At 54.9% G+C, this 27,313-nt stretch overlaps 1 protein-coding gene across 1 annotated transcript in view; it reads left to right on the top strand.

The window, feature by feature from the left end:
- The window catches only part of IGDCC3 (immunoglobulin superfamily DCC subclass member 3), a 39,229-nt gene that overhangs the window by 1,656 nt on the left and 10,260 nt on the right, over positions 1–27,313 (top strand). The window contains 1 exon segment of the mRNA XM_057303598.1: positions 1,364–1,669. Coding sequence (XP_057159581.1) covers positions 1,364–1,669 — 306 coding nt within the window.

Below are 27,313 nucleotides of genomic sequence, written 5' to 3'. Positions count from 1 at the left end.
CTCCGGAGGAGCAGAATATCGCGTCCGCATCTAGGAGAAACTTTATCCTTCGACTGCTCTACCGGGGTTGGGTTGGGGGCTGAAACAGTTGAAACGCAGGGCAGGGGAAGGGTGGGTAGGGGTTTGAAAGGTTGTGACCCTCAAATGTCCTAAAATATTACATATCCCTGTGCTTGGGGGAATCGTCCGTAACCCCAGTCCCCCTCCGCCTTTCTCCCCACCCACTTTCCATCTCCCCCAACCAGGGAGGGCGCTGGTCTATTGGGGGAGGGGCCAGCTCCAGGATCGCTAGTTCCCTGGAAATGTGACGAGGGGTCTGTGGCTGCCCTTTCAGACCAGGTGGGTTCATTCCTCCCAGAGTGAAGTTGTAACTGGTCTGGTAAGTTGCTCGCTGGAGAAGTTGGGGACTTGGCATCACGCCTGGGATTGGAGCGCTTGTCCTTCCTGTCGGGCTTCTCCTGACTGCCGATCACCTTCTTCCCTCTCTCTTCCTTCCCTTTCTCTTCTTCCAGCTCGGTTTTGTTCTACAGGAGCGGTGAGGTCGCTGGGGGTAAGGATTCTAGAAACCTGGCTCTTCCTGGATTTTGGGAAAGCTGAGTTGTCGCTTGGTACCCCTCAATTCTCCTTATGTCAAAGGCAAACCAATCAGCACAAACCAAAACCCAGAGCATCTTAGGGGAGAGGCAGTAGGGCTGGCCCACAGCCTAGCCTGTACCTGCTACTGGGCCCACACATCCTGCTCCCTGCCAGGCATCAGACGAGCTCTCAGATGGTTTTGCCAGCAAAAATAAGCAATGATTTCTTACTAATTCACTTTATCTTTGTTTTCATGGTCACTCTGAGTCTGTTCATCTTGTTCAACAACTCTATGACACAAGCTACGTTATGTTCCTGATTTAAACACCCAAGGACTGGGAAGCTAGGACAGGTTAAACACTTTGCCTAAGGTCACACCCTGGAAGTCTGTGAAGCTTCGGTGTTTAGTCAGAGTGATCACAGAAGTGGCAGCTGCTGTGTTAGAATCAGTCTTACTTTTGGATCTCAGATTTGTAACTATTAATTGTGACACCCTGGACACGTTGCTTCATTATCTCTGGGCTTCAGTTCCCTTATCTGTAAAAAGAGGAAATGGTACAAATAATCTCTCTCTCTGAGATGGTCTGCTGGTGGAGAACGATACTGCATAAGACAGCACTTTGTAATGCATAAAGTTCTATATATAATAGAGATTTCTATTAACATTACTGAAAGACGGGCTGGGTGCACAGATCCAGGGAACTTGGGACGCCTGTGTATGGAGTTCTTCCTGTCTGTTCAATCCACACTAACCTCTTCTTTTCCTTCCATCTCCCCTGCCCGATAGGTCTTGGCCACTCTGCCGAACTGGCATTTGCTATGGAGCCAAGTGATGATGTCGCAGTCCCTGGGCAGCCTATAGTGCTGGGCTGCAGGGTGGAGGGGACCCCTCCAGTGAGAATCACCTGGAGGAAAAATGGGGTGGAGCTGCTGGAGAGCACCCACTCCACCTTGCTGGCCAATGGGTCCCTTATGATCCATCACTTCCGGCTGGATCGGGGAGGCAGCCCCTCTGATGAGGGAGACTATGAGTGCGTGGCTCAGAACCGCTTTGGGCTGGTGGTCAGCCGGAAGGCTCGAATCCAGGCTGCAAGTAAGTGGACACCCCTTACTGTTTTTTTCCCAGGCTGGGGATCCAGGTCAGCCCAGGGGTTGGGGGCAGGGGAAGCAGTTCCCTCTTCTGCAGTCTTCTGGAGGACTCATTTCTCAGCATGGGTCATTGAGAAGTACATAGTAGTCATTTGGGGTGGTGGAATTATAGCCTGTGCTCATTGAATTGATTGGAATGTGATTCGACGAGAATATAGCCACACACGGCTGGGGGGAGAGGGAGAGAGAAAGAGGGCCAGCTCTATCAACTCTTGGGTCAGCATGTGTTAGCTTCCACGTGGCTGTACACTGTGGTCGTCCCAGTCCATTGAGCAGGATTCTTGTGTCTCAAGAAACAGCTGTCATGCTTTATGGGTGATTTAAGAGAATGTTGAAGTGTAATTTGGCTACATGCAATTTTAAATTGTGTGCTGACTTTCGAATCTTTTGGGTAGGATAATGATATTCTGAAGCTCGTCAACAATTCGTTTTACAAAAAACATGGTAGTTGAATTTCAAGGTTATCACAACGATGACATTACTCCCACTCACCTTCATGCTAATGTGACTTTTAAAACAAATTTTCAGCTTTATTGAGGTATAATTGACAATAAAATTGCAAGTGTTTAAAGTGTACCTTGTGGTGACTTGATAGCTGATGTGTTCTGCATGGGAGAGGAAGGGCCAGGCAGGGTGTTCGGTGCTAGAACAGTGCTTTGCTCACACTGATGGACCGCCAGTTGTTGTGATGAGATGATGGCTGCGTTCTGCTGCCCTGTCCTGCAAAAATTCTGTTTGTTCTCTAATTTGTGGTGTGTAAACCCGAATTCTCTGTGAATCTTGAAGGTGGCAGGCTGGCGGGGGGGCGGGGTGTGTGTCATGCTTGCGAACCGTTGCTCTTGAGAGAAGGCAAAAGTTTTAGCAAGTGGTAAGTGTTCTCTACCCCACAACTTCATACTTCTGGGGGAGTGTCCCTTAAAGACACTGCTTAAAGAGGCCACACCTTAAAGGTGTTGGTAATAATTCTATTTTTTAAAGATTTTATTTATTTATTTATTTGAGAGAGAGAGCACAAGCAGGGATGGGAGGTGGGCAGAGGCAGAGGGAGAAGCAGGCTCCCCACTGGGCAGGGAGGTGACCTGGGGCTCGATCCCAGGACTCCAAGATCATGACCCAAACCGAAGGCAGCTGCCTAACCGACTGAGCCACCCAGCTGCCCGATGTAATTCCAGCTAACACTTACCAAGCCCTTGCTGTGTGCTGGGTCCCCTGCCTCAGTGTTCTGCATGAATGATTTCATTCAGTCATCACAGTGGCCCAGGCAAATAGGCAGTCTTTGCCCCCCCCCCTTTGACAGATGAGGAAACTAAGACTTAGAGGGATCCCATGACACTGCGGTAGGCAGAGGAGCCGGACTGCAGTCTAGCAGCCGGAACCCTACCCCTCCTGCTTAACTCCTATGGCATGTCGCCACTTCCCCAGCTGATGGCCGGCGAGTTTCTTCCTGGCTCTGAGGGCATTTGCACAGTCGCTCAGAATGGCTGGTGAGTGATGAATCGTTCTGAGGCAGGAGCCCTCTCAACTGAGTTTAAGATGCCCCTTTGTTCTAAAGACGGCTGATTCAGGCCCCCATATGGAGCTCTCTGGGAGGCAGCCCTGGACCTGGAGACCGAATAACTTCTGGCTCAGCGACCCCTCACCCCCAGCCCTTGGTGGTGCCGGGAAGGCTGGTGCAGCCTCTGAGCAGATGGCCGGGTGTGAGGAAGAGAAGCGTGGACGTGGACGCAGGGTGGGGCCCCCAGGAAGATTTGCCGCGGAGAGAAATGAGATTTCTCAGGGAGAGGACCCCCACACTCTCCCCAGCTTGTGTCAACACTGGCCCCCGCATCGCCAGCCTAGAATTCTGGGAGATAAATCCCAGGTGTTTATATATAGCTAATTGTAAATGTGCTTTTCTATAAATGGTAATACCTTCAAGATGTTTGGTTTCCTTAAACTCCTACATTATAAGAAATTCAGCTGTGGGCTCTGGCTGGGGGAAGGGGGCCAGTGGGTGAGGTCAGCCTGGTTAATCCTTTGGGGTCCTGGGGACAGCTGGGGGGTTGCCTCTAAACACCACAGTCTGCTGTGGCCTCTCTCTCCCCTGCAAGGCTTGTGACCCCATGGGGAAATGCTTGGATACCAAGCAACCAGGTGGCTGGATCTCCTTTTCTCACTTCACAAGCCGATGTCCCTAGAAACCTCCAAAGCTGATTAGCCGCCCGAGTTTTCTCCTTTGGTAACAACTCCCTGCCCGTGTGCCCACAGGCACCGCAGGTGTTGTGTGACATGGGAGGGTGCCGTGCTGAAAGGTGCGAGGAGTCCTCCGGAGCCCCTGCTTCTCCTGCCTGCTCCCTGGGGGCTGACAGGGAAGTGGCATGCTAAGCACCGCTCACAGACACGCGGTCCACCCAGTGGACTCGCCAGTGGGGCACACGGGGGTCCGGGTCTGTGGGGGCAGTCCTGCTGGGGCATCTGAGCTCTGGGCCAGAGGCGACAGCTAGGAACGCCCCCTCTTCCATCCCAGTGGTCTCAGATGCTGTCATTGAAAGATGGCCTGACCAGGTTGGGCTACAATGCTGGCTGATTCCTTGGGGGCTTCGGTTCCCAATATCTCCTTTTTAGGACAGAGTGGCTCAGGGTCCTAAGAGTATTCATGCTTCTAGCACGTCTGGTTTCTCTGCCCTGCAGTCCCATGTGCTTATAGTTTGGAGGCTGCAAACTGAGACACTTGTTAATAATGAGACAGACCCTGGACAAGTTAACCTCTCTGTGGGCCAGTTTCCTCACCTGTGAAATGCTCATATACTCCTACCGTTGTGGGCTGGTTGTAAGGCCTGACACACCCCACGATTCGCCTAGTACACAGGAGGCACGTGGGAGCCAATACTTCATTCTTCATTTAAGGGTGATTTTACTGACATTGCCAACAAAAGCAAACTGCCTGACTCCGTTCCAGCCCCCAGCTTTCTCCCTCACTGGGATTCGGTGAGAAGTACACCAGGGAAATCTACCAGGGAGTGGAATTATTGGAGCCAGAGAGCAACTTGTTCTGTTTTAACTCCTTCCTGGGAGGGCCTGGGGATTCTGCCAAGCCTCAGAGTATGGGCTGAAGCTGGGTTGGCCTGTGAGACCCTCTGCCATCTCTCTGGAGGGCTCCGCGGGGGGTATGTGCATCACCTGACCTGGTGGGAACAGGTGCATCGACTCATCCCTGCTAAAGTCTGTGCACCTGGATGACCCCAAAGAGGAAGGGCTTGATCTCAGGACCCTGAGAGCATGACCTGAGCCCAAACCAAGAGTCGGGTGCTCAACCCACTGCACCGCCCTGGCGCCCCTGAGAGAGAGAATCCTAAGTGAGCTCCGCCCTGGGCTCAGTCCCACCACCCTGAGATCATGACCTGAGCTGAAGTCAAGAGTGGGACGTTTAACCGAATGACCCACCCCAGGCGCCCCAAAACTGAAATCTTAAAAAAAAAAAAAGATGGGTTAGATACAAGGAGGGGGGATGATTGGGGGGCCCACCCCTAGCTCCCCTCTGGCAGACGCCCTCAGCCCCTGCCCTTCACTTCCTGGTCTCAGGCCCCTTGGAGAATCAGAGCAAAGATATATGTCATCTGGAACAGGACTTCTCCAATTCTACTGTGCCCGTGCAGTACCTGGGGAGCCTGATAAAATTCATATTTTGGGTCAGCAGGTCTAGGCCAAGGCCTGGGGGTCTGCGTGTCTCACCGGAGCCCAGGCGACGCCGACGGCTGCTGCTGGCCCACAGGGGCTAGGGCAGAGCCCACCCCCAGCCCACGATGGCTGGCGTGGGGGTCTGCGGGCGGCACGGTGAGGTCGGTAGAATGTGGGTTGGAGCCCCAGCCCTGCCGCTCACCGGTGAGTTCCTAACCGTCCTGAGCCTTTGGGCCCTCAACTGAAAAACAGCCATAACTCCGTCAGCCGGTCGGGGCTGTTGGCGGATGAAATGAACTGATTGGGTGTAAAACCTGGCACGGGGGCTTGGCCTCTAGAAAATGGTCGTTAAGTAGTGGTGTCAGGCCTAGGTACTGGCCCCTCATTCAGGGCGGGGTTCAGTCTGTCTAGATGGTGGCCAGGTTCTCAAGGAGCCGGGATGCCTCCTTCCCCGCGTGGGGCTGTCCTGGCCGGGCGGGCCCCGCGGCGGCTGTGAGGGTGGACTGCAGAGGCAAATATGCCCCCCTCGATGGACTGGGGCAAGTCGCTTACCCTTTTGGGGTCTTTATTTTATATATATAATATTTTTTTAATCTTTTTAAGTTCCAATGCAAGTTGTTTACACATCACTTATTTTTTTAAAGTTTACTTATTTTTTAGTAATCTCTACCCCCAACGTGGGGCTCAAACTCATCACCCCCAGATCAAGGGTTGCATGCTCTACTGACTGAGCAAGCCAGGCGCCCCTTAACCTCTCAGAGTCTTCAAAATGCAGGAAATAGTACTTACCAACAAAGAACGTTGTAAGGATTACCTGTGATAGTCTGGGTAAAGAATTTAGCACAGTGCAGGGCACCTAGGAAGGGTTCCTTGAATATTAGCATTATTCTTCTGAGAAAGGCGAAGTGCTGAGCTCCTCTTGTGGCTATTCCAGGAAGACCCCCGTGAACCCAGACTCCTAGAAAGAGGCTGGGGGTGTGGCAAGAGGGAGTCTCCTGCTGCCTCCACCGACTTCTCAGGCCCTCAGATACCCACTTCTAAAGTCCAATTCATTCTCAACCCGTCGGAGGGAAAGCGGTTTAACCAGCTACTCTGGAACCCGCTTTCAGCAGTAAGATCCGTGGTTGTGTGTCTCTGCGATCAGGGTCTGGACACAGATCTGAGGAACCAGGTCGGAGGTGGGTGGCAGGGAACCGTGGGCTGGAGCTAATGGGGAGAACAGTTTGTGTGGGGGGGTTCAGTGTCTTGAGGGGACCCCGGAGTGTAGGGTAGGGCAGTGGGCTGTGGAGGGAAGTGGTTCCTGGCGCAGTGGCTGGGAACCCCAGAGGCCTATGTCACCTGGAGGTTGGACCCTCAGGCCTGGCATATGGAGCCCAAGCTTTTCTCTCCTCCTTGAGGGGCAGCTCAGCTGCGGTGGCCCTGAGGAAGCCTCCCCACTGCCTCTCAGACTCACATATCTGCCTCCGGAGTAGAGCAGGAAGCAGGTGTCACCGCGGACGTGTCACCGGTGTGAGGAGCGGCTGGCAGTGCGGAGACCGGCTCTCCTCGCTGGCAGCTCACCTGTGCATAACCCAGCGTCGGGCAAACGCGTGAGGGTCAGGCCCTTTTCACCTGCCGGTCCATACCCCACGCTGGCGCTCCTCTGACACTCCTGAGCAGCTGACAGGTGTGACGGAAGGGCCCCTCGCCGGACACCGGGGGTCCTGTGTGGCTCTGGGCCAGTCTCTCACGCTCTCTGGGGTTTGCGTTCCTCGTTGTGAGAGCCGTGCTTGGACTCGGGTCCTCTCTGCCCTAAGGTGGGAAGGCTTGCTTGCCATCCAGCGTTCCTTGGGACGCGCTTGCCTTTGCGGGCCTTTTCCCGGTCTCTTCTTGCCCCTGTTTGTCCCTTAGCCGGTACCTCCCCGAAGGCCACTTAGCTTACAGCAATTTCTTCTCCCCTGTAAGGCGGGGAGTGTTTGCGGTCTGTGGCATTCAGGCTCAGCCTTCCTCTGGGCGATGGCTGCTTACATTGTTAAGTAACTGTTTTGTGGCTGGATATTCCATCTGTCTCCTCAACTCGATTTTAAGCTCCTAAAGGGCTTCTCTTTTGTATTTCCCACGTCCCCTGCCTGTGGAGCTTGGTAAAAACTAAATGAACATGTGGCCCTCCGGGTGCAAAGCTCTCTCTCTCTTGTTTCTCTTGCTGCTTCTCTTTTGCTTTCTGTGTGTGTGTGTGTGTGTGTGTGTGTGTGTGTGTGTGTGTGTCTCCTGGCTTTGTAATTGATAGCATAGCTCAAAGGGACAGAAGCTTGTGAGTGGGGCGGATCGGCAGGGGAATACAGCACACTCAGGGCACGGTCGTGGGGCGGCTGTTGTGCGTGTTTATCTCCAGACGGACGGAGACTCTTCCTCGCCAGATGGGGCGTGAAGCGGAGACCAAAGTGCTTGGTACCCTTCAGGCCTGGGTCTCGGGGTCTCCTGCCTTGGACTTCGTTCCCCGGCTGGGGGAGGCCCCCTGTCCCTAGCCACGCTGGCCCCGGCTGAGGGGGGAGGGCCCCACTCGCCCCCACCCGCAGGACTTGAATGTGGAAGTCGAATGCTTCTGGTTCCCACACCTTGGCTCCACTGTCGCAGGCAGCCAGCTGGCCCCTTGAACACAATGTGCAAATCTCCTCTGTTCCTGTTCCCGGCATTGTCCGTGGCCGGCGCCTTGGCTGGGAATGTGGGCCCGTGAATAGGAGAGGCATTTGCAGCCTGCAAATGAAACAGGCCCCCAGCCCCCCTTAACCCCCTGTCCCCTCCCCACCCCCAGCGAGAAAGGACTTTTTCACTCCTGGCTTTCTTGTATTGCCTTTCTCTCTTCTCTCCAGAGTCCCTGCCGGCGTGTGTGTGTGTGTGTGTGTGTGTGTGTGTGTGTAAAAGAGAGAGAAACTTTTCACAGCAGCTTGAAGGCTGTTCTACACAGGCTTCACCAAAGTAGAATGGAACAGAAGGGCACCCAGGATGGAAAACCAAACAGCTCACTGCTGTCTTTGTGTAGACCGGACCGAGTGATTCCAAAAATGTCTGTGTCGTGTAAATCTCCGAGGGCACCCTAAGATTCTCCGGCCGTAGCCTTGTTGCAACCGGGAATGTGGAGACCGGCAGCGTGTGCGTGCTGCCACGTGGACCCGTGTGGGGGCCTGAGCAGACAGGTGTGTGCCTGAAGGAGGTGCATGGGGCCCAGGAGTGGGGTCCGTCTCTTCTCCAAGGGTTTCCCTTGGGCCTTGTGGCCAGACCGAAAGTCCAGAGTGGACGGCGCAGGCACAGGGCGAGAGGCGGTGGCAGATGATTTTTAGGTCCTGCAAGGACTGGCACTTATGCAGCCAGCTGAGGTGAGAGGAGAGGGAGACAAGCCCTAGGTCACTGGTGGAGGGTGGGGGCTTCCCTCCCGGCGTGCGGTCCTGGCCAGGGCACCTTGGGAGTCGAGGCCATACTCTTATTTATTTATGAGGCTTTGTGACTGCCCTCACATATAAGGGGAGGACAGAAGACAGATGGGCGCAGTCCCAGTGGCTTCCTGAGGAAGGTGCCTGGACACATGCTGCTGGGACCAGTGGAGGGGGAAAGGCAGGGGTTGAGCAAAGGTCTGAAGAGGGGCAAGCAGGAGGAGCTCCTGGCCAGACCCCAGACCCCAGGGAGAGGGAGGGAGTGGGGAGTATGGGCCTACTACCAGCCAGCCAGCCAGCCAGCCAGCCACCCAATTCAGGCAGGGGGAGAAAAATTTGATGCAAAGGGTTCTCCCACGCACTTTTCTCTATCTCTTCTCTGGATCTGGGTTCCCTTGACACTCTCCCACAAACTGCCCTCCACCCCTGCCTTCTTGTGAGGCCATGCTTAGCATCTTTGTCTTTATCCCTCAGCCCCTGTTTCGCATGCCCTGTCCTTTCTCCAGCTCCTCTCTCTACCGTTCTCTCCCTCCTGCCTGTTTCTCCAATCATGGCAACTTCTGTGCCCACCATCCTCCGCTGTGCTGGGAGAGAGAGAACCCTCTGAGGAGCAAAAGTAGGTGAGCTCAGGCCTGGGCACAGAGCAAAGAGATAAGAAGAGGAGAGACAGAGGGTGAGGTTCAAAGATGACCCCCACGGAAATGGTCCATGGCCTCCCCCGCTAGCGGGAGCCCCCTGGGGGCAGACCTTCCTTGGGAGGAATCTGAGAACACTGGCCCCTGCTTGGGGCCTGTCTCTGAGCCCGGACACTGACCACGGTGGGTGGTGGGGGCAGCCCCAGGCCGAGCTCTGGAATGCTGGTGTTGGGTTGCAGTACAGATGCGAGCAGTGATAATGGGCAGGAACTGGACTTTCTGGTCTGGCTGCTGCCCCAAGGCCATTGGAATGTGAGGGGGGGACCAGCGAGAGGCTCCAGGGCCTTAGGGTGGGCAGACAGAGACCAGACCACCTAAATGGAGAGGAGGGGCAGACCACCGAGAGAGAGAGAGAGAGAGAGAGAGAGAGAGAGAGAGAGAGAACCGAGTCCTTGCCCTTTCACTGAGTTGCGGGCTGCAGCAAAAGAACCCTCAAATCCCTGTCTGGCTGGGACCTTGGAGGGCTTCCCAGCCTCCAGTGGGACCACAGGCGTCCAGAGCAGTGGGACGAACTTTGGAGCTCATCTGGTCCAAGCTTCTCATTTTACAGACTTGAGAACTGAGTCCCCAAGTAGGTGACCTGCCCAAGGACACGGCTAGCTCTCCAGCCTGGGCAGGTAAGAGAGCCTCTCTGCTGCGGCATACCTCTCACCTGCCTGGTGCCTCTCCGTTGGGGAAGGGAGGGATCTTTTGTCTGCTCCCAGCACCGGCACCGAGGGGAAGCCGCTACAATGGACACATCCTTCTGTTCTTGCGCCCTGCCCTGCCCTGCCCCAGGCTTTATTCGTGGCTGCAGTTCTAGATGTGAGTGTTGACCGGGGAGCGCTGAGTGTGGGCTCCTGATGTCCACGGCCTGTTTCAGAGGGCCTCCAAGCTTTCAAAGCACGTTGGATGCTGAGCCTTGTGATTCAAAGTCCACATATGTCCTGGCACTTGCCCTGAACTAACTCGTTGAAGTCTTCCTAGTAATATGGGGCGGTGCTGTCCTAAGCCCCTGATGTGTTAATTTACTAAATTCCCACAACATTTCCATTAATAGGTATTACTAGCCCTATTTTACAGATGAGTAAACAGAAGCCCAGAACGGTTAATTAACTTGCCCAAGGGCACACAGTGTGAGCAGGGAAGCTGGGATTTAAACCCAGGTCGGCCTGACCCAAAGTTCAATGGCCTGAGGGTCTTTAGAGGGGGCTAGAGTCCCTTAAGAACATAATCAGAATTAATGCCTCAGAAACAGAGCTGGGTACCTTGGCGCGTACTGGGTGGAGATGAGGAGTGTCGGGAGCACAGCCTTGAACCCTGGCCAGAGTGGGAGCCACTTCCAGCTGGGCCAGGCTGGGCTACATGCCACCCCCACCCCAAGCCTCTGCCGGAGCCCACAGTGTGGAGGGCCGGTTCGGCGGGGAGGCTCTGCACTGAGAAGGCTTGCCTTACTCTGAGTGCGGATACAGGTTCCTGGCAGGAAAGGAAGCTGAGAGGTGCTGGGGCTGCTGGCGGTGGAGGTGGGAGTTGCTTCTTCCCGAGGAGGAAAGACAAGTTCCCCTCCCCCGTGGGGCCCCCTCAGCTCCCTTTCCCTTTCTTGTTTCCGCATAATGACGCTGATTGCTCCACATCTGTCATAATTACTCTTTGTTTGAAAATTCAGAACAAATCACAGGAGAGGAACTGGTGTGGCTAGAGAAGGATCCTTTTCCCCAGGGGTCCTGTTGGGGGGGGGGAGTAAAGAAGAGCCATAATCAGCCTACCGAGCCAGGCTGCTGATTGTCCTTGTGCCGTCCCCTTGCCTGGGCAAGGTGGCCTAAGGCCTCCTGGAGTTGGATGCCTCTCTCCCACAACCCAAGGCTGTGGTCCCTGCCTGCTGGGGTGGCTGGGAGAATCTGCCCCCACCCCAACCTGGAGGAGGGGTCTGCGTTTGGGCCCCTGCCCTCCTGGCCCCACTGAACAATGGGTTGTATGGCAGGCTTCACATGCAGCCGGCTTCTTGGTAACCTGAGCAGCCCAGCAGGGAGGGGCAGGCCGTGCCTGCTAGAAGGGTGCAGGGGGCCTTACTGGCAAGGGCAGGGGGACAGTTCTTGCTGGGGTCCTTGGATCAGGGCGGGCATTGGGTCTTGGGGTGACAGCCAGAAACAGGGGACCTGTACTTCTGGGAAGCACGAAACACATCCTCTTGGGATCCCTCAGCATCCCTGGGTGCTCAGGGCGTCCTCATAGTCGCTCCCCAGCAACCTGACCTCTGCTGCGAGTCTCCATTCCCGCCCCCATGCCCAGCCTGAAGGCTCTTGGTTTGGGGAGGCTGATAACTCCTGGGGCATGTGCTCTGGCCTGTGGCCCTGCCTGCCATGGACATGCGTCCATGTCCCCCTCCCAACCTAGCCCCTTCCCACCTGGGATTGTGTCTGCAAAGCCTCTCCACAATTTTGTGGGGGAGAAATCAAGGACAACCTGGAATGTATCCGCAGACCCCACCTGTAATAAAACCCCACTTGCTCTTGTCATGGGACGGTGGTGGGACTGCAGACACCCTTAAGGAGGAGGAGCCCCTGCAGGATGCAGATAGACTTGCACTGAGGATCAGCTCTGGGTTCAAGAGTCTGTGCCCCCTGAAAGCTGCTGAGCCTCAGTCTGTCTTTGTGGGACAGGAGGGAGCACTGCCCTGCCTGGCCTTTGAAGGGGAGAGAATGAGTAGGATTCAGGCATTTGTGGGGTGTTGGGGCCTACTCCCCCCACCCCTTGGCCACCAAAGGAGGCACCCTTTATTATGGCTTTAGTGGGCTTTGGCGTCAGCAGGGCAGGAAGCTGGAGGGAGGAGGAGACCTGAAGACAGGGCCCCACCCAAGGTGCCTGGCTTGGACTGGCTTGGAGGGGACACCTCCTGCCGCCCCACCACTACTGCGGGTCGGGGATTGACTCGGACACCATCATGCTTACTTCGGTGCCCTCCCCGGATCCCACCTCTAGCTTTTGCAGTGTATATGTTCAGCTCACCCGTGTGTGACTTTGGACCTGTCAGTTCACCTTGGTCTCAGTTTCCTCATAGGTGGGAGGTAGTGTGAAAAGCACCAGATTAAAAAATTCCCCAAGTGCCTTCTTACTTCTAAGGTTCGGAGACACTGACTCGATTTTGTCTTGCACAGCGTCCCTCCTCCCAGCCCTTCCCCTTGGCGCCCCCCTCCAGGCTCGCTCCAGCTCTCTCCTCCAGCTCTCTCTCTCTCGGGCTCTCCTGGCGCGCTGGCCTTGGCCTCCTCCTTTTTTAAATGCCAGGATCCAAGTTTGGCAGAACAGCTCCCGGGTCGCACGCACCGGCTTTTGCTCCCTCGCTCCCGGCCGGCCGTGCAAGTGTCCCGAATTGCGGGACTGCGGGACTGCGTTCGGGGGCGCGCGCTCCAGGAGCCCGGCTGCCCGGGGAAGCCCGGCGGCGCGCAGGGACTGGCTCCCCGGCCCGGGCCGAGCGCGGTGTCACCGGAGCGGCCGCGGGAGGAGGGACGACCCGCCCCCGGCCCGGAGCGCGGCAGCCTCTCGCCCAGGCCGGGGTCTAGGGGGGCCGGGCGGGCGGCAGAATCAATGTGCATTCAATTAACCCCGCGCCGCGCAGTCGCTGGCTGCTGAGGCTCCGCGCCCGATGTGTCTGTGTGGGTGTGACGGAGGACGGGTGTGAGTGTGCAAGTGTGCGAGCGGACGTTGTCTGTGAGTGTGCGGGTGTTCTCTTCCTGGACTCGGTGCCTAGGGGGCACTACCCCCCTGGGCGGCGGCGGCCAGGGTGGGAAGGGACATTTTCCCTGGGAACCTAGGAGCTCGAGCCTGTCGACCTGGAGCCTGCAGCTGGTCTGGGGCCCGAAGATGGAGCAGGAGAGCGGAGGGCTGGAGGTCCCACCCCCTCCTCCCCATTGGCTTGGGGTGTAGGCCGGGGATTTCTGACACAGGGCCGGAGCTAAAGTTTGTGGGCCAATCTTTAAACAGGCCAGCTCTAGGAGGGAAAGGAAGCAGAGAGGGTCCGAGAGCCTTTACGGAAGGGCAGGATTGAACATCAGGATGGGTGCTTGGGGGTGTTCTCACCCCAGGGCAGACAGGAGTGGGGGATGGGGGAGCTCTCCAGGCGTTGCTCATCCACCCTGATTCTCCTTTCCTGTTCCTCAGCCTCCTGCCCATGTTTGTCATATCGCTGCAGCGGAAATAGGCCCAGAAGAGGGGGCCTTGCCCCCAAGTCTTGGGTATACAGAGCTGGGACAGAGGGGTCTGATGTTCTTTCCAACATGCTGATTGGCATAATGGGATTTGGGCTCTAACTCAGAGCCAGGATCTTAGGGAATTGAAATCCAGTCTTTGGCTCGTGACAAACAATTCTCGGATCTTTTTCTGCCATCTTCACATCTGGTTTGTTTTTTCCTCATCCCCCTTTTTGGGTTATTGTTTGTCCCCTTACATCCTGGCTTATCTGGAACATCCCCCTCTTTCTGCAATGATTCCTTTCACCCTAATTTTTTGAGGTCTCTTAAAATTGTACTTTAAACCTCAAGCACCTCAGAGAAGCTCTAATTTAGTCTCCCTTGCAGATTGGGTTAGAATATTCTTGATTCCGTGGTGTCAGATCACCAGTAATATCACGTAAAATGAGCCTGACGATTGAGCCTATTTGATATTCCTGCTCTCCTGTGTTTCTGGTTTTGCTTCTCAAATCAGTCATTTTCCCATCAAACTGTGACAAAAATCAAGATCATTGCAAGCGAGCCGGGAAGTGTAACGTTGATGAGATCAAGGCTTTCCTGAAATGAAATGATGTAGCTTTTATTACACCAATTAAAGAAGCATTCATGGGGCTGTATGCTCAGCTTCGTTTTTGGGGGTGGGGCGAATCTGGAGACACGGTCCTTTCTGGGACAATGAATATATAGTTTGTCCCTCCCCACTGGTCTGCAAACCCTTTGGGGTGAGGGGCTAGCTTAGCCCCTCTGAGCATCCTCGGTGCTGGGCACAGTACTTGGCCTGGAGTTGATGCCTGAGGAGCGTGAGAGAAGGGGGAGCCATGGGTACGTGAAACAGGAAGCTAGGAATACCTCCTGCCTGCTGGGGGCTCCTCCTCTGGGGCCCAACAGCCTGGGTTGGAGAAAGGCAGACAAAGTTATGTCAGAAATTATTCCTCAAGGGCCTACAGGTGTGGCTTTACCTACGCCATTCTCAGCTAGCTTCTGACCCTACTGTCCCGAGCAGAGAGTGGTCCCGCCTGCATCTAACTGTATCCTGTGTCTCCCATCCCAGCCTCTTCTGGTCTTAAAGGGCACCCCTCTCTCCCTATTCTGTTCCCTTCCTCGAAACATCCTACTTCCCAGGTCCCGCCGCTGGCCACCTCCGGGAGGGGAGGGAATCAGCTGAGCCACAGGAGCTCCTCCTTAGTGCTGAGTTGGAAGGGCTTGGCCTGGCAAGTTCAGACCTCGGTCTTGCCAGCACAGGAGAGATGGCTGTTGGTACTCAGGTACCTCGGGGTGGGACACCCTCCCAGGCAAGCTGGAGAAAGTCCCAGAATCCCAGACCAGTGGCCTCACCCCCAAAAGTGCTAACAGGCCAGGCCAGTTTCCATGCTAACAAGCATCCCTCTGCCCTCCGGCTTCCTGTGACCCAATTGGAAGCGCTATCCCTGTATGTCCGTGCCAGCCTTCATGTTATCTTAAAAAGTCATATCATGATAACAAAGCCTGCCGTGGATATTCACATGTTGCTGTGGGAATGGATAAGGGGGGGGGGGGAGCACACCATCATTATTATACTCATTATCTTCCTGTCGGAATTCTCACCCATGGAGCATTTTTAAAACTTGCTTATGGTGTTCAGTTTGGGGAAGGAAGAGACATGAAGAGAAATAGGCTTCTTTTAAAACCACTTTTCAGTTAAAAGTAGTGAGTCTCTAATTTGGGCCTGGAGGCTCCTCTTGGTTTTGAATAGTGGATCATTTTCCAAAGTACAATTTTTCTGGGGGTTAGACATTCAGGCACCCTTACTGAAATCTGGGCAAACCATAAGGCACACATATAGTAATAATTATGTTTGTAGCTTCTGTTCGAATGGTCATTTTAGTCTTTCAAAATGAAGCTGGTAGCCTGCATGGCATTAGAATGATTGTTGTCTGCTACTAACCACCTGTTTTTTTTTCCAATTTTTTAATTCCAGTTAGTTAACTGCTACTAACTACCTTTTGTTTCCTTGGATAAATCCTTTTCTCCTCTAGATCAGGGGACTTTAAGCATCATTCCTTAGAGACCTTGGGTCTGTGGAGGGGGCACAGGGGCTGGAGATGGGGAAAGAGGGAGGCCGGGTTGGAGGGGCTCCAGGCCTCCCACATTTACCCCATCCACAGCAGCTCTGCTTTATCTTTTTGTTTTGTTTTGTTGTTCTCTAAACCAATTAACTAGGCAGATCAACTAACTAGGCAGATTGGCCTAAGCAGGGAGTAAATTCAACCCCAGCAGGTGCTGTGATGCCTAGCAAGTTTAAGGTTCTAGAGCCTTAGGCAAAAAAAAAAAAAGAAAGAAAGAAAAAGACTCTAAGATAAAGATTCAGGAGAATTATAAAGAAAAACACATTATGACCACATCTGAGGGTAGGACCAGGGTTAGATTAGACCTTGATTCAGGATTGAGTCAGAACAACAGTGAGCTATACCTAGAATTTCCTCTCCTTAACAGCTAATGCTTGTTACCATTAAATATGGTTGGTTGGTCAGAGCAAGGCAGAATTTTGGCTCAACAAGTGTTTTCCATTCTTTAATTTTATTCTCCAATAAAGGGGTGAACGGGTAGGTAGATGGTTGGTCCTGCTTAAGAGTCTGGCTGTGGGCTACTTATAACAGGTTCATAATCTAGCTGTGGTCACTCAGAGAAGACTGCAGCCTCAGAAAGAGCCCACGGTGTGCGTCCGATCAGTGGTGCTAAGGCTACTGGGTCAGCCCAACAGCCTACGGTTGATCAGAGCAACAGACCAGACCCTTTTATCATTTGATAAGCCTGATAGGGCCTTGGAACATGTGTATAACATGCTTCCTTTAGGCAGAAAGAATCTAAGAGTCCCTCAGAAGGGATTAGGAGGTGCGTGCTTCCAGGAAAAGGATATATGGAATTGAGGGGTATTAAAGCCGCTCAATGCTCAAACTAACAAATCTCAAGGAGCGTCTGTCTTGTGCCTACCTGCCTCTGAGCCAAGGGCTCAGGCATAGAAAGATAAGACCCTTCCTGATGTTGAAGGCTGTAATCTCCTGCTCCTTCCCCCTCTAAAAAACACAAAACAAAACAAAACAAACCCCCCGCCTTATTTGGTGGTGAGGATAAAGAGAAGGCCGCCTGCTAGAGCCCACAGGATCTACTGAGTGCATCAGGAGTGTGTTCATCAGCTTGTCCATCCGCCCGGCCATTGCCTTGCGTTCTGATTTCCAAGCTGAGCTATCTTACATCCTGGTGCTTAAAAGGTGGGGGGAGTTTGCCCGGGCCAAGTAGGGTTTCTGATGCTGAGCTCGGGTTCCACAGGCCTGTGGTTGGAGATACAGGCTTACCCATCAGCCCACCCCCTCCTTAGAACAGTGGGCTCAGTGCCTGGGGCACCCCATCCTGACCCCCTATAATTCGGACCTCCCCTTTCCAAACGTTCCCCTCTTCCTCCCTGGGGAGGCCAGCCCCTCCATCGGTCCAGGCTCGCCCCAGCTCATCTTCCTTCCCCTTCTTTCCCGGGTCTTCCTCTCCTGCCTTCTGTACTCGTCTCTCCCACCATCCCCCGAACTTCCCCAGCCCCGTGGGTTGGTGGCACACAGCTGCGGCTCCCGCGCCAGTTGTCTCTCGTGTTCCCAACATCTCGTCAGGCTGGTGCGCGCAGGGCCCGGCTTGGTTTTCGGAGTGGAGGACAGCGCTGGGCGAGCCCAGTAGGCGCCCTAGGAACCCGCGGGTGGAGAAGGCAGGTGAGGAGCGGGTGGTGGGGCCGGAGGGAGCCCGGGGCGGTGGCGCCAGCACGGCTTCCTCAGTTTCCCCGGGCCGCGGGGGCCGGGCCCAGCTGGGGAATTTGCGCCGCGGGGGGGAGGGGGCGGCGGGAAATGGTGCCTCGCTCGCCCCAGCGACATCAAACCCTCGTTTGGCGTGTGAGGACAATGGCTGTCTTATTTTCTCCATTCGCCGCGCACAATGCCGGATTCTCTCATTCACCCGCGGCGGTGCGAGCGAGGTAATTAGCCAGCGCCATTCAGCGCGGACACTACCGCTATGCGGGGGGGCGAGGGCGCCCGCCCCGCGGGGATTAGCGGCGGGTCGGGGTGTGCAGCTGCGGCCACTTCAAAGGGGCCCGGCGGCCCGGCCGGCTGTGGGAACCGGCGCTGCCTCCCTCGGGAGCCGCCCGCCCGCCCGGCCCGGCGCTCGGGACCCCGCGCTCCTCTCCCGGCCCGGCCTGCGCCCGCCGCCAGCCGCCCGCGGGCCCCGGCTGCCCGCGCCCCGAGCTCGGCGGCCGCTGTCGCTCCCCATCACACTGCCACTTTCATCACGACCTCGAGGGCTTCTTTCTTTCGAGCCCCGGGAGTCAGAGGGCACCGGGGCGGGGGGGGGGGGAACGGGTGAGGAGCGAGGGGGATGGGAGCTTGACACAAAGCGCTGACCTCCGAGGAGAGGAGCAGATGGTCCCACTTACTCCTGCCGCCGAGAGAGCGGCTCTCAGGGCCCCAGGCTCTGGGCGCTGACCCCGCCCGCCGTCCCGGGCACTGAGCCGGGGGCCCCGCGGGGGCCGGGCTCCCGCACGCTCGTCTACCCGCCCGCCGCCCACTCTGAGCCTCGTGGCACCGCAGTCACGCCGCCTGGACCAGCCGGCCTCGCGCGAAGCTGGGCCGGGGGGGGGGGGGGGGAGGACACGGCCAGGCTGGGATGCTGGAGCCTTAGGGAAGATCAGATTCTCAAGAACCTGCCAGACCAGGGGTTCCCAATCCGGGCTGTGCATTTGAGACACCCTGGTGAGCTTTAATAGAGATACAGATCCCTGAACACTGCACCTGACCAAAGACTGAATCTCTGGCAGTGGAGTCCAGATATCTGCATTGTTACCCGGCCTCCTAAATTATTCTGCGACACAGCCAAGTGTGAGAACGGTGGCCCAGTCTAACTGCTTCATTTTCATTGCAGAAGTTGAGACTCTGGTAGAGGAGTAACTTGCCCCAAAACAGACATTGAATGATTTGTGGTGGGGTGGGGACTTGCGGGGAAGAGAGGATGATGGGGAAGGAACCCCCAAACCATAGGACCCTTAAAGTCAACATTCAGGAAACAATTTGTGGGGAATCACTATTTACCTAGTGTTTGTTCTAGGTACTCGAGGTAGAAAGGCACAGCGGATTGTTCTCTGCCGGTAAGGGACTTCTAGGCTAGAAGGTAAATTGATGTGTGAACCGTGGGCTCTAATACAGGTTAGGACAAGGAGAGAGGCACAGTTCATTCTGCCTCCTTTGGGAGATGTGGAGGATGGGGGTTCTGCTAGAGAAAGGAGCAAAATGTTCCGGGCACAGGGGACAGCAGAAATAAAGAAATGGAAGTGTGAGCATCTATCTGTCATATTCCAGGGAAGGCAAACTTGTCTCCCCCGGTCAGAGTACAAACCACCCAAAGGCAGAATTAGCCGGCTCTTGAGGCTAGAAAGATGAAACCAGATCTAATAATGCAGACCTCGAATGCCATCCCAAGGACGGTGCTTTGATTCAAGGCAATGGAGAACCACCAGAGTTGTTTAATGATCATATTAGATGGTTAGGAAGATTAATTATGGCCTTGGGATGGGGGAAGAAGAGGGAGAGAGGACTGCAAGTGGGAAGGCTGGAGGGGGGAAGCTATGACAGAAACACCTGAAGTAACAAGAGCCTAAGCCAAGGCAGTGGGATGCGGAAGAGACAATACATCGGGATTTAGTGACCAGTTGGTCGGTGGGGGGGGGGGGGGAGTAGGGAGAAGGATGGGGTTGTGACCGCTTGGTTTGTCTGTAGCCTGGGCAGCCGGCGTATGATGATGAGTAAGAGAGGGAGAGGAAGAGCTTAGGGGTGGGTGTGGTGACTCCTCTGAATTTATGGGAAAGCTTTTGAAACCCTCTATGGAAGATGGTTGCTAGGGCTTTGGGAGACCTCTGACAACTAGAGGGCAAGTAAGTCTATTTCCAAGAGTTGGCAGCCCCATATCAACCAGGAAACTCTGGTATCCTCTTATGGAATGTACTTCTCCCTCTGTCCCCAGACAGATGAGGCTGATTCTGGAATATTGTTGGGGTGGGGGAACTGCAGGCCTTAATCTATTGTGGTTTGGTGTTGAGCCCCCAGGGATTCTGTAGAGGCCATGAAACAAAAACAACACCAGATCAAGGTTTGAGAATAGGAGAGGGTCCTTTCATGGAAGCAGAGGGGACTACTTTACCCAGTTATCCTAGAATCTTAATGTCGGTATGGACCTTAGAGATTATCTTGTCTGCCCTGCCCCACTTACAGGGTGGGAACTGAAAGGCCACATAGGGAGTCTGTGACAGAGGCGGGCATGATCCCAGGTCACCTGTCCATTACCGGACCCCTGCAGTCTTAGTCCCTACATATCCTAATATATGACTCTGGAAATGTGGGGGAAGTATCTGTTTTTGTTGAGTTGTCCTCATGGTCATGTGAAAGCAATTTACTTAATAGCTCCAGCCTGGGCCGCTGAACCAGACGCCCTTCCGGGAGGTGAGAGAGATCCGGTGTCTTGACCAGAACGACGGGAAGTTAAGGATGTTGTGGGCCTGGCCAGGTTGACACAAGGAAGATTGGTGACCCTGACACGGGCAGAGACGTGCAGTCTCTGGAGAGGGGCTCTGCTAGGCCTGGACATTCTCAAGTCTAAGGCAGAGAGGGATTCCCCAGTCGGCTCCGGGCCCGGCCCCTGTCCCCCTGGCTGGCGTGCTTGGAAGCAAATGTGCCTCCAAGATTGACGCTGGGTGAGCCTTCACAACTGTCCGACTCAACTCCCTCATGTTACAGAGAAGGAGACAGAGGCCAGAGAGGGGCTTTGGCTTGATCACGATCATACATCCGGTTAGGAAAGGGACCATCTCACAACTACCCCTCCCTTGAGCACTTCCTCCTCCCCCGCTGTTCAACCCACAGAAGCCACTGGTATTTCACAGGGCTTTGCCCTCCCGCCCCAAACCAGGAAAATAGAATACTCCTGTGTTTTATAAGGTGCATCGGACAGCCGGCGTAGCCCTGCTGGCCGCACGGTCTCCAGACTGGGTGTCCTGGACTGCTGGTTTGGAAATGCTCAGGGAAGCGCTGTCCTGGGTCCAGCAGCTGACTTGTTTATACACTTGTGTTCGTAGAACTCAGGAGATGTTGGGCTCAGGGAACTTCAGTGGGGCGATAACACCATCTTACCAGGTGCTCATCTGCCTTAGGGGCACTCAAGCCCTGGGGGGTTCCTTCTCTGCCGTGGGGTGTCTCTGACCTTGCGTCGGCCTGTGCGCCTAAGGCTTTGAGAATAGGAGGATGTTGTGTTTTTCTGTGAGCCCGTATGCAGGTGTCCTCAGTCCTGTCTAAGCAGCATTTGAATACCGGTGCCCACCCCATCCCACCGGAGTCGTGATGCAGGGAAAGAGCCCCGGCTGTGGAGCTAGACAGCTCGAAGTTCGAACGCTTGCCGTAACGTTGGTCACTGGCTGTGTCACATAACCTCCCTGCGCCCCGGAGGGGCAGCGGTCCCCACTTGCTGGGGTTATGCCGATGTCACATGTGACCTTTGGCCACCAGTGGCTTCCGCAGGGCAGTTACTACTGGGATAGTACCCGGGATCCTGGCCCTGTGCTCTCACCCTCCTGATATTTCTTAGGAACTCGGGGGGAGGGGGGGACCGCTAAGGACGGGGCCTGGGGGATGGGAGGCATTTGCTCCTGGGGTGCCAGAGCACCCTCTCGAACCCATTAGCAGTCAGTAAGTATCTGTCGAATGAATGCGTCGAGTGGGCTCAGTGGGTTTGCTATGTAAACACAATAGGTGACTCTTTCCCACACGCCAAACCGGGACACATCCTCTGACTCCTTGCCTGACATATGGGATGAAACCAGGGCAAAATATTTGAAATGTTTTTGAAAACCTAGCAGTGGGGCAGGTAGGGTGGTCACAGGGGTCCCTGAATGTGTAAGGGGCCACCAAGGAGAGCAGTAGGCACCCCGCCCTGCGGCACGTCCCCCAGGCCGCAGAAGGCAGGTGTGCTGACTGTCCCCCCCCCAGAGGCTGGTGGGTGCAGAGAGGGGGAGCTCATGGCTTGATCTGGAGGAAGACCTGGAGCCCCCGAATTATGGGCAGAATCATTAAAAGTAGGGCTTTGAGAGGTTTTATTCTTCTTGGGTCATAAAAAGCCCAGCCCAGAGGTTCAGAGAAGCCCCAGATTGCCTCCCCTGCAGCTGTGCCTCGGGCCTTAGCGTCCACTGGAATCAAAGATCAGGCCATAAAGGTTCGATGCTGGCCAGCCCTACAGCGGGCCAGCAGCTGGGCAAGGACTTTCCCAAGCTGAGGCTGGCCTCCCACTGCCCCCCACCTCGCCCCAACCAGGCCCCCATTTGTCAGAGATGGCTGCCAGGAGGGAGGGGAGCGATGTGGATTTATGGCTGCTGACTTGAAAGACAAAGTTGCCTTTTGTGTTAGAATTGGGGCTGGGGGGCGTGGTGAGCTGTTGTGGGTGTGGGAGGGGCTGGGGTTCGGGGCTGAGGCAGGGGGTAAGGGGCTTGAGGAGGCGAGGAGGCAGACAAAGGGATCCAGAGGCTTCTCAGAGCAGGGTCACTGGGCAAAGTCCTAGAGGAATCAATCACCCCCCAGTGAAGCCGAGCACGGCTTCCGAGACATTGCCGTCCTCTGCGGCTGTGTGTAAGCAGACACTCCACCCACATCCACCCAACACCCAACCCCGGGAGCGCCCCCAGCCCCAAAACCTACTCTGTGGATTCAGAACCTTAACTGGACTCTCAGACTTCCCTTTGGAGGCTCAGAGAAGTACATGCAGGTCTTCTAAGTTCATGCTCTCTCCCACCCCAAATGGCAACGGCTAATCGATGTGGGGGGTTCTTCCCTAACAGAGCCAAAGTCAGGAGAAATGTGGGGACTGAGATAGGAGGGAGACAGGGACAGCGTGCTGGGGAAGGTGAGCCTGGGCCAGATAACCCCGAGGACAAGACCAAGATCCCACTGGGGGTTGTAGCAAAACCCCAGGACTCAAGGTTCTCTGCCACCACCTCCCTCCTTCCTGCGTGAGTTTAGAGATAGGACATTTACAAGTGCTTTGAGGAGTTTAAAGAGCATTTGAGGTAGGACTTGGCTGGCCTCCTTGCCCTCCAGGGGTCACTCTGCCTGGTGGGTCTGGGCGGGGGCCAGAGTAGCCCTCGGGTGCCCGAGTTCAGCAGGTGCTTTCACTACACCTCAGAGAGCCACATCCATCCCCCGGAATGAGCCTGGCCAATAAAGACTTGAGTTTATGGGCTTCATAAACATTTTACTAGAGAAATCAAGGCCTCAATTACCCAATGGCCTCTTCCAGCTGACAGCTCGCCTATTGGGGCCTCTGTGAAGCCCCAGGCACCAGTGAGACAGGAGAAGCCGAGCTTGGTTTATACCTGGCTGCCCCCTCCCCTGGAACGGACGCCCCCTCACCATTCAGGCCTTGCGGATTCTGTCTTTATTCACTTCTCTAAAGGGCTTGCAGTCTTCCCACTAACTCTCTGGGCTTTAGCCTCTCTGAGGGAAGAGGGCCACCCCATTGCAGAAGACAGCTTCAACTCCCTCTCTGCACAAGCCTACTGTCCTCTTCCGTAACTTCTCGGCTCCCTTTAACTCAAGATTCCACTACTTTCCCTCGGCACCCGCTAGCAAGGATTACTCTGTGCGAAGCACTCTGCAGACATACCTCATTGGGTCCCCTAGCACGGCGGCTGACAACGTGAGCTGCTACCCTCCCTAGTTTATAAGTGACAAAGTCGAGGCTCTGGGAGGTGAAGTAACTTGCCCAAGGTCACACAGCTGAGAGTGGTGGTGTTGAGTTTTGAATGTGGCTTTGTAGGACTCCAGAGCCCGTACCATTTACTGTCCCACTACCTCAAAAAGCTCTCAGCAAGCATTTCCCCACTAGCAGCTGACGTCTTGCTGTGTAAGGCCTTCTCCGCTTGCAGCGGGCTAGCCCTAGGCTATGATCAAATATGGGCTTGTCCGCAGTCTGAGTCCACGGGACCGAGAGCGGAGGCCGTGCTAGGGCAGGAGCGATGCCAGCCTAGTGCTGCAGGTGGTGAGGAAGGGGGGGTGGCAGCTGGGGCAGCCAGCAGGAAGGCAGCTCGGGGTCTGAGGCCTCGTTTTGGATTTAGATCAGCACTGTCCAGTAGAATTTTCTGTGATGATGCAAATATCCTATTGGGGCATATCCTATTGGTGCCGCCGCCCCCCCCCCCCGCCCCCGGCTTAATGTAGCCAGTAGCCACTTGTGGCTCTTAAGCGCTTGAAAGGTAGCTGGTAAGTCAGAGGAACTGAATTTTTCGATTTGATATAATTTTAACTTAAATGGCCATATGCCGCTGGTGCTACCACACTGGACGGCACACGGATACTCACCGCGGCTGACGGCTGAAATCTGCTCAAGGTCCTCCGCTGATAAAAAGCTCAGACCGGCCCCAAGGGGCTCTGGCCCTTTCTAGATGCCCTACTCTAAGGGGGCCTTGCACACCTAGACCCTGGCTAGAGGAGGGTCTCTGGGCCCAAGGCATCGGAACGTCCTTTCATATCACAAGTGGCTGAAGGAGTGAAGGGTGTTTTGCTTCTGAAGATGTTTCTCAGGGAGCAACCCTGACCTCAAGTATTTGTTTTTTTGTTTTTTTGTTTTTTTTAAAGATTTTATTTATTTATTCGACAGAGATAGATAGCCAGCGAGAGCGGGAACACAAGCAGGGGGAGTGGGAGAGGAAGAAGCAGGCCCATAGCGGAAGAGCCCGATGTGGGGCTCGATCCCACAACGCCAGGATCACGCCCTGAGCTGAAGGCAGGTGCTTAACCGCTGTGCCACCCAGGCACCCCAAGACCTCAAGTATTTGAAGGGCTGTTGTGCGAAGAACAAAACTTTCTGTCTTCCAGAGCGACGCCATCCAGTGGAAATAGAACATGAGCCACAGAGCTAATTTTCTAGGAGTCACGTTTATTAAAAAAAAGAAACAGGCAAAGTTAATTTTAATCAATTTTATTTTACTTAATATATCTAAACTACTGTTTCAACATACAATCATTACTTTTTATTTATTTGTTAATTATTATTATTTTTTTTAAAGTAATCTCTATGCCCAACATGGAGCTTGAACTCACAACCCCAAGATGAAGAGTCACAGGCTCTATCGACTGAGCCAGCCAGGTGCCCCCCGTGTAATCATCATTTTTAAATTATTAATAAGGTTTTTTGCATTTTTGTGAACCAAGTCTTTAAAATATTATTTGAACTTGTAATCAGTATTTTAAATGATTATTTCTTAAGATTGAATTTATTTATTTGACAGACAGCATGAGCACAAGCAGGGGGCAGCAAGCAGAGGGAGAAGCAGGCTCCACACTGAATAGGGAGCCCGAGACTGAGACTCGGGGCTCGATCCCAGGACCCTGGGATCGTGACCTGAGCCAAAGGCAAATGCTTAACGACTGAACGACCCAGGTGCCCCAGTATTTTAAATTATTATTTCTATCAACTACAATTTTTCCAATTTTTAAATTGTGGTAAAATACACATACTATTTACTGGTTTTTAACATTTAAAAAAAAAATTTTTAGAGAGCGCACCCGTTGGGGGGGAGCAGAAGCAGGGAGGGGCAGAGGGAGTGGGAGAGTCTCAAGCACGCTCTGCACCCAGCGCGGAGCCTGGTGCTGGGCTCAGTCCCACCGCCCTGAGATCAGGACCGAGCGAGAGCGAGACCGGACGCCTAACTGACTGAGCCACCCAGGCGTCCCTAAAATTTACTGTCATGGCCATTTTTTTAAGTGTACAGTTGAGTGGCGTTAAGTCCCTTCATGTTATTGTGTGAACCGCCGCTACCATCCATCTCCAGAACTCACCTTCCAGAAGCGAAAGCCCGTTCCCCATTCCGCCAGCCCCTGGCAGCCCCACTTTCCCGTCCGAGCGTGCCCGCTCTGAGTGCCCCACGGAGGTGGAATCACAGTGTTTGTGTCGGGCTCATCTCACTTAGCTTACCCACGGGGTGGCATGTGTCGGGCTGTCCTTCCTTCCTCAGGCGGAATGGTGTCCCCTCGGGTGCTCGCCCTCTCATGCAGCGACTGACACTTGGGCTGTTCCCGCCTTTCAGCAGCGATGACTGGCGTGGCCGCGCGCACGGGGAGGCCAACAGCTCTTCGAGACCCTGCTTTTCATTCTTTCGGGCCTATTCCGAGAGGTGGAACTGCGGGGTCATGTGCTAATTCTGTTGTTCAGTTTTTGAAGAACAGCCATACACTGGTTTCCGGGAGGCGACACCGTTATACTGTCCTGGCAGCAGCGCACGAGGGTTCCGGTGGCTCCACATGCTTGCCGACACTTGTTACCTTCTGTTGTTTCTGTTTCTGTTTCTGCTTTGACCGTAGCTATCCTAACGGGCGCGAGGTAGTATCCCCTTACCGGTTTTGCTCTGCCTTTCCCTAGTGCTCAGGGTCTTTTTATTTTATGCTAAATCTTTGAGATCCAATAAGTATTGTACACGTACAGCCCATCTCAATTTGGACTGGCCACATTTCAAGGGCTTGAGAGCTGGCTACTATATTGGAAAATGTGATGCTAGAGGGGCCGGTTTGGGGCAGTGCGTAGAAGCAGAGGGACTCAGGCATGTCCGGCGTGTAAGGAAAAGCATCACAATCTCCCGAGCTGCCTGAGGAAGGGCTCGGCTTCCAGGGTATCCCTGATCCTTGGTGGGAATGGACGCGAAGGAGGGGATGGCCTTGCTGGCCTTTGGAGCCTGTAGTTTGTGGTGGTTCCTCTTGAATGCCTGGCTGGCTGGGGGTTGGGGGGGGGTTGGTATCTCAGACCCCCAGTGCCATGGGCTTCAGCAAAGGCTGTGTTTTGAACTCGCCATCCTAACTTGCCCGCTGATCTTTTTGTCATCATACATCGGGTAGGAGTGTGGCTAGAGTCAGAGTGGGAGGCTGGGCTTGGGGGTTGCTGCCAGCTTCCTTCCCAGCACTCTGCCTCGACCCTTCCCTGCCCCCCAGCGTCCCCCTGGAGCCTGTGTAATCAGATCCAGACCTGACCTCGCCAGAGGTCCTGGACCAGGAGGCAAGTCCTCCCTCCCCTCCCTCAGCTGGTCTAGATCTGGCTCTCGGGAGACCCCCTCCCCTTGGGTGATTTATAGGGGGTGTCCAGGAGCTGTTTCCTGCCCGTTCCTGCCCCCTCCCCGCCCCGTGGATTGCTGGGCTCTCTCTGCCCATCTTGTCCCACCGCCTGGCTGTACCCATGGTGGGAGCAGCGAGGGACTGGGAGAGTCCTTCCCAGGCTGCCTGGGGACAAAGGTGCTTTCTCCACCATGGCCCCCAAGCAGACCTTTGTCCTCCCTGTCGCTCTCTCTAGCCCTCACAGTGGAAGTGCCTCCCAACCACTGCCCATTACCCCCTCCCATTATCTGGCCTGAGCGAGGGACCCAAAACAGTCCCTGCCTAACCAAAAGCATCGATGGCCACAAGTCACAGCACCACCTTGTCCACGGACAGAACACTACCAACAGCAGCCACAGACAGTGTCTCCAGCTACACTGCTAACCGTGCATTCCACGACCAGTCACGCCATGGTCTCCAGGATGGCTGGTTCAGGGCTCAGC

The sequence above is a fragment of the Ursus arctos genome, unplaced genomic scaffold (genome assembly GCF_023065955.2).
Source record: "Ursus arctos isolate Adak ecotype North America unplaced genomic scaffold, UrsArc2.0 scaffold_28, whole genome shotgun sequence".
NCBI classification, from domain to species: Eukaryota; Metazoa; Chordata; class Mammalia; order Carnivora; family Ursidae; genus Ursus; species Ursus arctos.
The sequence above is the reverse complement of the archived record's forward strand: the minus strand, read 5'-3'. Positions and strand labels throughout refer to the sequence as shown.